The sequence below is a fragment of the Borostomias antarcticus genome (assembly GCF_949987555.1).
Source record: "Borostomias antarcticus genome assembly, chromosome: 6".
NCBI classification, from domain to species: Eukaryota; Metazoa; Chordata; class Actinopteri; order Stomiiformes; family Stomiidae; genus Borostomias; species Borostomias antarcticus.
This window is the reverse complement of record NC_140239.1, coordinates 5521998-5530257: the sequence shown is the minus strand read 5'-3', so window position 1 is coordinate 5530257 and position 8260 is coordinate 5521998. Positions and strand designations below refer to the sequence as shown.

The 8260-nt window shown below is 41.6% G+C and overlaps 1 protein-coding gene across 1 annotated transcript; it reads left to right on the top strand.

Moving 5' to 3' along the window:
* Positions 1-1955: 1955 nt before the first annotated feature.
* LOC311310218 (macrophage-expressed gene 1 protein-like) lies at positions 1956-4274 on the top strand (the record flags this gene model as incomplete). Its single annotated transcript, XM_084439641.1, has 2 exons — positions 1956-2411; positions 2934-4274. The coding sequence occupies exons 1-2, from the start codon at positions 1962-1964 to the stop codon at positions 4272-4274; spliced, it is 1791 nt and encodes a 596-aa protein (XP_084295767.1). The 5' UTR covers positions 1956-1961.
* Between the last annotated feature and the right edge of the window lie 3986 nt (positions 4275-8260).

The following is an 8260-nucleotide window of genomic DNA, read 5'->3' as shown; positions in this document are numbered from 1 at the left end:
TAGGAAGGAAGGAAGGAAGAAAGGAAGGAAGGAATGAAGGAAGGAATATGAATGCTACCACAGTAGTCATAAAAGGGTGCCTGTACAGAGAGCATGCGTGTGTCCCCAAATTCAAATCCCAACTGACACAGTGAGCATCCTCTCATTCACTTCAATGGAAAGGCATGCCGGCTTCGGACAGCTCTCTCAAAAAGTATAAAAGTCACAGCCTAGATATTAACACTGTAGGAATCCTGAGAAAATGCTGAACATTTTAGGCTATAATATGTCCATGTAGCTTAAAAACTGTAGGCATGGCAACGAGTTGGAAAAAGGGTAAAAATGCAAAATTAGCAGCTCAAAAGGTAGTGTGGGCCCATACTTTTCAATGGAGAGCGAAGTTGCCGAACAAATCGTCATACAGCGAAAACTATAAGTCACACGGCTTAGATACTTACATTTTACAAATCAGCACAGTTGTGTGAACGTTTTAATGTATAATATGTGTATGGTCTGTTAAAACTGTAGGAGCGACAGCAGTTTACAAAACGTGTAGATGTTTTCAAAAAATAGGCTGCCACACTCTAAAAACTGAACATTCCACACATCCACTTCAATGTTAAAAAAGGTCCCAAACAAACTTAAATTACATAAAAAATATAAGGAATTTTAAAAAATCGGTTGAATGCGTTAAATGTGCTATAGATCCTGAACATTTTAAACTTTGAAGGAGGTTTCTAGCACAAAAAGTGAAGGAGGAGATAGGTTTCAAAGCTGAAGAGGATTTCAAAGTCCGCCCATAGACTTCCATTGTAAAAAAAAATATTGAAAAAGCTGAATATATTAAAAAGTGTAAAAGATCTGAAATGTATGACATAATGACCTTAAAGGGCTGAACATTTTGATAGTTGAATGGTTTTTGTAGCTCAAAGTATGAAGGAGTTGAAGGCTGAAGAAGGTTTCAAAACTCCCCCATTGACTTACATAAAAAAAATTTTTTGAAAAAGTTGAATATTTAAAAAAAAAAGTATATAAAAAGTATAAAAACTCAAAGGATTCCGATAATGTCCTTAACAAGCTGAACAATGTATAATATTGGTCATCCATAATCTGCTACAAAGTCAACAAGCAGGTACAGACAGAGGAAACAACACCCAGACTACACTCATTCAACACCTGGCTCGATACATTACTGATAGACTGATGCCCACATCCTATTTACCTTTTTGTGAGTATTCTTGGTTTTTGCACTAAAGTGTCTGTACCTGTTCATTCATCATCTCTGTCTCTATCTCTTCAATCCTCCTTTGTGTTGGTCTAATACCTCTATGGTCTACTTAGCTTGCATCACACTTTGGTGAGACTACCAGTTGCAATTCATTTTGAATTTTTAAATATTTTCTCAAATTTAAGCCCATCTAGAGCCATGGATAGCCTTTACTCCCTAAATGCATCCCCAATTAAATGAACATTACCCGTTTTAAAGACCCCCACCCCTACCAAGACTCTTGACCTCGGTATTTTTTTAGGTCCTGGTTACGGCCCTGTGTATAGAGCTATGTCAATCTGGAAAAAACTACCACCGAATTGAACCCAGATTACCAGTAAGATCATCTTTAAAAGGAAACTAAGAAGAGCAATCACTCTGAAAAAAATAATTTAGGATAAGTGTTGATGCTTTGTATTTATACTGTACTTTTCAAGCTATTCAAAGACATACTGTAGGCTATACTTGAGATTCAGAACTGCAAGAATGTAACAACTATGTACCTCTGACTCCATACTTAGGTGTGCCTGATCTTACCTGTATACATAGCAATCAAATTCCATCAGAGCAGGAAAGTTTGGTCTCAGCAGTCTTGTCATGATTGGTATTTCCTCTTCATCGTGTATCAGATAAATTGTCTCTCTGAGACTCTAACCTCACCCAGTCTCCTGTGAGCCTTACAGAGCTTCTCCACAACTTTCCCTCTGACACAGCCATGGCTCTGAGAGCAGTCACCCTGCTGATGCTCTCTCTCCTCCATACCTGCTGCCCTCGCCCCCACACCCGTCCAGACAATGGGCTCAACAAGTGCCGCTCCACCTGCAACCCGCACCCAGCGCTGGAGGTGCTGCCAGGAGGAGGCTGGGACAACCTGAGGAACCTGGACATGGGTCGGGTCATGAACCTCAGCTTCTCCCAGTGCCAGACCTCGGAGGACGGAGTCTACCTCCTCCCAGATGAGGTGTTCGTCATCCCCCGGAAGCAGACAAGCGTGGAGACCGTCTCTGAGATCATCAGCTCTTGGCTGGACCACCAAAGCTCCACATCTCGCAGCATAAATGCAGAAGTGTCTTATGAATTACTGTTGAATGCCAAGTTCTCCACTGAGAATCAACGGGTAAAGAGCCATCAGGTCAAAGATTCTGCCACCACCACTCGCGTGCAGGTGAGTTTTTCCTGAAGCCCTGGAGCCACAATTCACTTTGACAAACAGAGGCACATTCAATTAATTGCTGCACTTTTTTTAATAGCTGCTATTATTACAAAATTAAATTATGGAGAAATAGTTAGTGAAGATGTGTAGCTCCCAATGGTAGGTACTGATATACATGAAAATGCACCGGTGATACAGTTGAGTTACTAGTTAGCCTTTTATTGATGTGAAGATAACCATAGCTACACATGCATCTCAATGTGACATTATACACAAATGACTATGGTCACTGCAATTTGTGGAAGTTTGTGATAGGCGTTACGCACCCCCCCCCCCCCCGCTCCTCCCTTCGGTGCTGAGCCAAACTGTTACATGCAGGGTAGTTCCAAATAGTGCAATTTGCGGTCCATAGAATTTTCTCTATAGCTAGCTCAATAAAACATTTGTTAAAAACACAAAATTATGAAAGCACTCTTGTAGATCTTTTTCAAATAGGACATCGAGAAACTGAATTTTTAACCCTCTCCTCCCCAGGTGCGTAACTTCCTCTACACTGTGAAGGCTTATCCTGATTTTACCCTGGACTCCCGCTTCGCTGGTCAGGCAGAGGACATTGCTGAAGCCATTGAGAACAACCACACCAGAAAGGCAGCCTACCTTTCTGAGATGATGGTTCTGGACTACGGCACCCATGTGATAACCAGCGTGGACGCAGGGGCCTCCTTGGTGCAGGAGGACTACCTCCAATCCACCTTTGTAACCGACAAGAATAAACACTCGGTCACAACAACTGCAGGTCTGAACTTCTTATATTATATTAAGTTTAACATAAACGCCTCACAGAGTTCAGAGAGTGCAGAGTCCCGTGAATATAAAGAAAACATCACATACTCTACCATTGAGAACCATGGAGGTGAGCCCTTCTACCCTGGCATTACTCTACAGAAGTGGCAAGAGAGCACCAGAAAAAACCTGGTTGCCATCGACCGGTCAGGGCTTCCACTAAACTATTTTCTAAACCAAAACACCTTACCTAAACTATCAGGACCCATCATAGATAAGGTGGCACTGTCGGTGAGCCAGGCCATAGAGAGATACTACAAAATCAACACCCGCCCTGGCTGTGTCAAAGTAGACTCCAAAAACTTTAACTTCCAGGCCAACGTAGACGATGGCTCCTGTGATGGTCCAGCCTCCAACCTAACTTTCGGAGGTGTGTACCAGACGTGTACCCAACTGACTCCAGAGGCAGGCTCGATATGTCGGGCTCTGGCCCAGAAGAACCCAATTGCAGGCAACTTCGCCTGCCCCCCAAACGTCCGACCCACCCTGCTAAACTCTGAGGAGGTAGAGGAAGGCTACTTCCGGAGGGATTGCACCCGGTCCTGCGAGAGCTGTGGGTTTCTTTGGTTATCCAAATGCTGCACCAACAAGTGTGTAACCAAGCACTATGTCAGCTCTGCTCGCATCGACACCTACTGGTGCTCCGACATTGGGCAGATCCCAAAGTTCTCTGGGTATCTCTTTGGAGGGCTGTACAGTCCTTCCGATCCGAATCCTTTAACCAAAAGCAAGAGCTGCCCCCCAACCTTCATCCCACTGAAGCTTTTCTCCAAGGGCCTGATGATCTGTGTGAGTAACGATTACAAAGCTGGAGGAGAGTACTCCGTGCCCTTTGGTGGTCTGTCCAGCTGCAAGTCTACCAACCCCCTTGCAGGTGTCCGAGTTGGCTGCCCTCCCCGGTTCAGCCAGCACCTGGCTACTGTCAGTGACGGCTGTGAGATCCACTACTGTGTCCAGTCTGGTCTGTTCACTGGTGGGGAGCTAAAGCCAATCCAGCTCCCTCCTTTCACCCGTCCTCCACTGGGCACGTAATGTCTTTGCATCTTTTATATCTTTCTTAATTGACTGTATCTGGTTTTGGCTCAAAATAACATACGTGTGTATCCTATCTGTCTCCTTCCCCTTCATTAACAGTACATATTTTCAATAGGGTGATATACTGTAGTTGAGGACATATTGGAAGCAATGGAGGTGGATTAATATGGGGTATTTAGAATAAATCAATCTGGTGCACCTACTGTAATATATCAGTGAATTTTTAGTTTTCTCAAATTAATTAAATACAATACACTATGGAGCTTCCTAGGCGCACATGAAAAAAACAGGCCAGGTCCAGCCTGGCTTATGTGTGTGGCTGGCTTGTTTCTGTTCAGGACTGGTAGGACAGAAGCTAGTCATGCCACTGAAAAGTACGAGTTAGTGCTCTGTTTTTTTTGGGGGGGGGAGTTTTCACGTGTCCCTAGGAAGCTCCGTAATACACAAATCAAATTGAATGGCTTTAAAATGAATTCCTCTTCATGTGTCGGGGCCTTTCAGTCACCTTTTTATTATCAAATTTCTTTGGAATATAATTGCAATAGCAGACCATATGAAATCAAGACACACATGGCTAGATGATTATCATTTTATGATTATCAGTGCCAGTCAAAAGTTTGGACACGCTGATGACAAATCATTATATTCATATGACTAATTAATATATATTCATAATAGAAATTGTCTAACTGTAATATATGGTCCTTAATAAAGAGGTTGTCAGACGATAGAAATGTAAATCCAGGTTTATTGCTCATGCAGAGTTGTCAGCACAATCATTACAATAACAACTGAATCACTTTATCATTTCACAGCTTATAAGCGATAAGTTTCACATTCCTTATGTCAGAATTAGGAAGGGCCCAAGACGGGACCACTTTCTATTGGACACACAGTCTGCTACCATATCGGGAAGACTAGGCCTAGATGGCATAAATCAAAATATGGTGTAACACTACTCAGCCTATCCTGCCAAATATCTGTTAGTCCACGCGGTCGGTAACACCAGGAATAGCCTTTGACCTTTAGAGTCAAGACACAGACATAGATTCAGAGAAAACCCACTTCAACACCTTCTATATGTGTCCAAACTGTCCAAACTTTTGACTGGTACTGTATATTTATGTAATTTGCCGTTATTGTTTTCACAATGTACTGTACTGTACTGTGATTTATTACAATATAATATATAAAAACTGTATGGTAAGTTAAAAAATAATTAGATAATGTATTAACTTTTGGTTTTGTTTCTGTATACGCCGCATTTGTGTTTGGTTAAAAAATAAAATAACTAACGAATGTGTCTTTTTCTCCTTCATGAACATATTTCCAATAGGGTGATATATTTCAGGACATTAATATGTATAATCAATTTGGTGTGCCCCATATATTGATGTTTAATGAATAAATTGCTAGGTAACATTATATAGTACTTATTGTTTAAAAATGATTGATAAACCTTGTAGTTAACTAAACCTTGTTCATGAATCTGCATTGTCCCTCTTGAGCAAATAAAAGTTAAAGGACAATGTTCGTTTTTGACAACCTGGACCTTATTTACGGCATATTATAAGACGTTTGACTCACCGAGATAACTTTGGTGTAATTCGGAGGCCTGTAGAAGAAATAAAAAATCCACCGCGAGCCAAGTATATCCATGTAATGGTGGCGGACGAGGCACTGAGAATGCAGCTTCTAAAAAATCTATTTTCTTCTGCGAAACTGTTGTTTTCATTAATGTGTTTTTATGAATCGCTAGTTGTGCTTACATATAGTGTAATGGATTTTAACTGATCTAGTCAAAAAGGATTTACCAAGATCCGCATCAAACAGGTTAAGTCTGGTTTATTGAGAAAACATACGAGCGCAAGACTTCCGGACAACGCACATGAGTGGTTCATCCAAAGAAGTGAAACCTCCTGATCTTGCGCTGCCTTATATTCAAGCAAAACACAGGTACGGCGCTTCCAGGATGTGATTGGCTAACCCATTGTACGTCGTATGAAATGGCAGGCGTGGTCGAGAATACAGACATGGGAAAAGGCGGAAATTTCTTGGAGACAAAGGGACAAAGGATGGTTATTCTGGTGTAGACAGATTTCTAGGTGTATGGCCTCCTGGAGGCCATCCTGTAGGTTAGCACAGCTATGTGAACGGTTGGACAAAGGTTTAAGGTGTTTGGAATAGAAAGTTCTTGAGGCCAGTTGTAAATTCTATGACAAGAGCGAGGGCTTGTTGTGGTTTTCACATGCATCTGTATTATGATCTTTAGAAACGAAATATAGCTTCCCCACTTGCTCCAGCACGCATGCGCACAGCGCGCAGACTGGCTATTCTTCGTCTGTAGGCTACACTCGCGGCTCACATTCTCTACGCTACGATCGGCATGTTGGTGCCTGAAATATTTTGTACAATATGGCTGAATATTTATCAGATTTTGAGGATATAGAAGATGACTTAGAATATGATGGAAGCCGATCGTAGCGTAGAGAATGTGAGCCGCGAGTGTAGCCTACAGACGGAGAATAGCCAGTTTTTTAGAAGCTGCATTCTCAGTGCCCCGTCCGCCGCCATTACATGTACATACTTGGCTAGCGCTGGATTTTAAATTTCTTCTACAGGCCTCCGAATTACACCAAAGTTATCTCGGTGAGTCAAACGTCTTATAATATGCCGTAAATAAGGTCCAGGTTGTCAAAAACGAACATTGGACCTCATTCCTGAACGCAGTTAAGAAGAAGTTTAGAAGAAATTTCTTCTTAACTCCACTTACGAAGTTCCCGGGACAATTCTGGCATTCCTGAATGGTTTCTTATCTCGGATTTGTTCTTATCTAAGAACAGGATTTAAGAATGCGGAAATGCAGTTGTAGGTAGGCCAGATTGGAGTGCGCCCGTTCGCAAGGGCTGAATTTATGAGAAATCCAAGGTAATTGCATTCACATCAATTCTACAGACATCCTATAGTATGCTTGAATAATAATCACAATCATAAATACGAGGATATTTGTATAATTTCCAATTACGTTTCACATTCATGATTCTACAAGGCATAGTGGTGTCCTAAAATAAATAAAGGCACTACACAAACACTGCAAATGGCAGTGAATTAATAAATAAGCACTAAACTCAGTCGCTATACTCAGACTCAGCACAACAGCACCTTATATTCCATAGTCGTCAGAATGGACACATCTACATTCTGTAAATACTGTAAACGTGAATATCCATAACTAAAATATATCGTATGGTCCTACATAATATAGATATAGGGCCTATCAAGATCCATAAGTAGCCTACGCATGCATTTAACTAAACTGTAGGCTACAATTCAATCTGCTCTCAGCACATCCCATCCCTTTCATGTAGGCTATATATTTTGCATAATGTATTAAAAGTCCATATATACCGTCTTGTTTTCTTTTGTTATTTTGTATTAGTTTGTTTCACCTTGCTTAAGCTTAGTGTGCATGTTATAAGAGCCAGCAGAGAAACATATTACTGCTCATTTTACTGGTATGTTGCATGTGACGAATAAAACGTCGAATTTACACGTGACCTTGAACATCAAGCATGTCAATTGGGAACATCTCAACTTTTCCCGCGCTGTCTGGGGATTTTGTGTGCACACTACCCTGTAGTAAGGAGCTGGTGGGGCGTTTATGTATGCACATTCAGGTGTACGAGAACGCGCATTCAACTTAAGAAGGGGAGCACAGCGGAGAACACTTTGGCGGTTTAGGAACACATTTCCACCCATTCATGAATCCGGCGGGGATCTTTCTTACGGTTAGTCTTACAAAGTTCGTAATAAGACATTTAAGAAGACACTTAAGAAAATGTTTAGGAATGCGGACCATTGTCCTTTAACTATCTGTATAATCTGTTATAACACCATCACCCTGGCTCAGCTGGAGGACAAGCTCTCCCAGAAAACTACCAGTGAATGTAAAACCAGGCCAGGTCCAGCCTGGCTTATGTGCG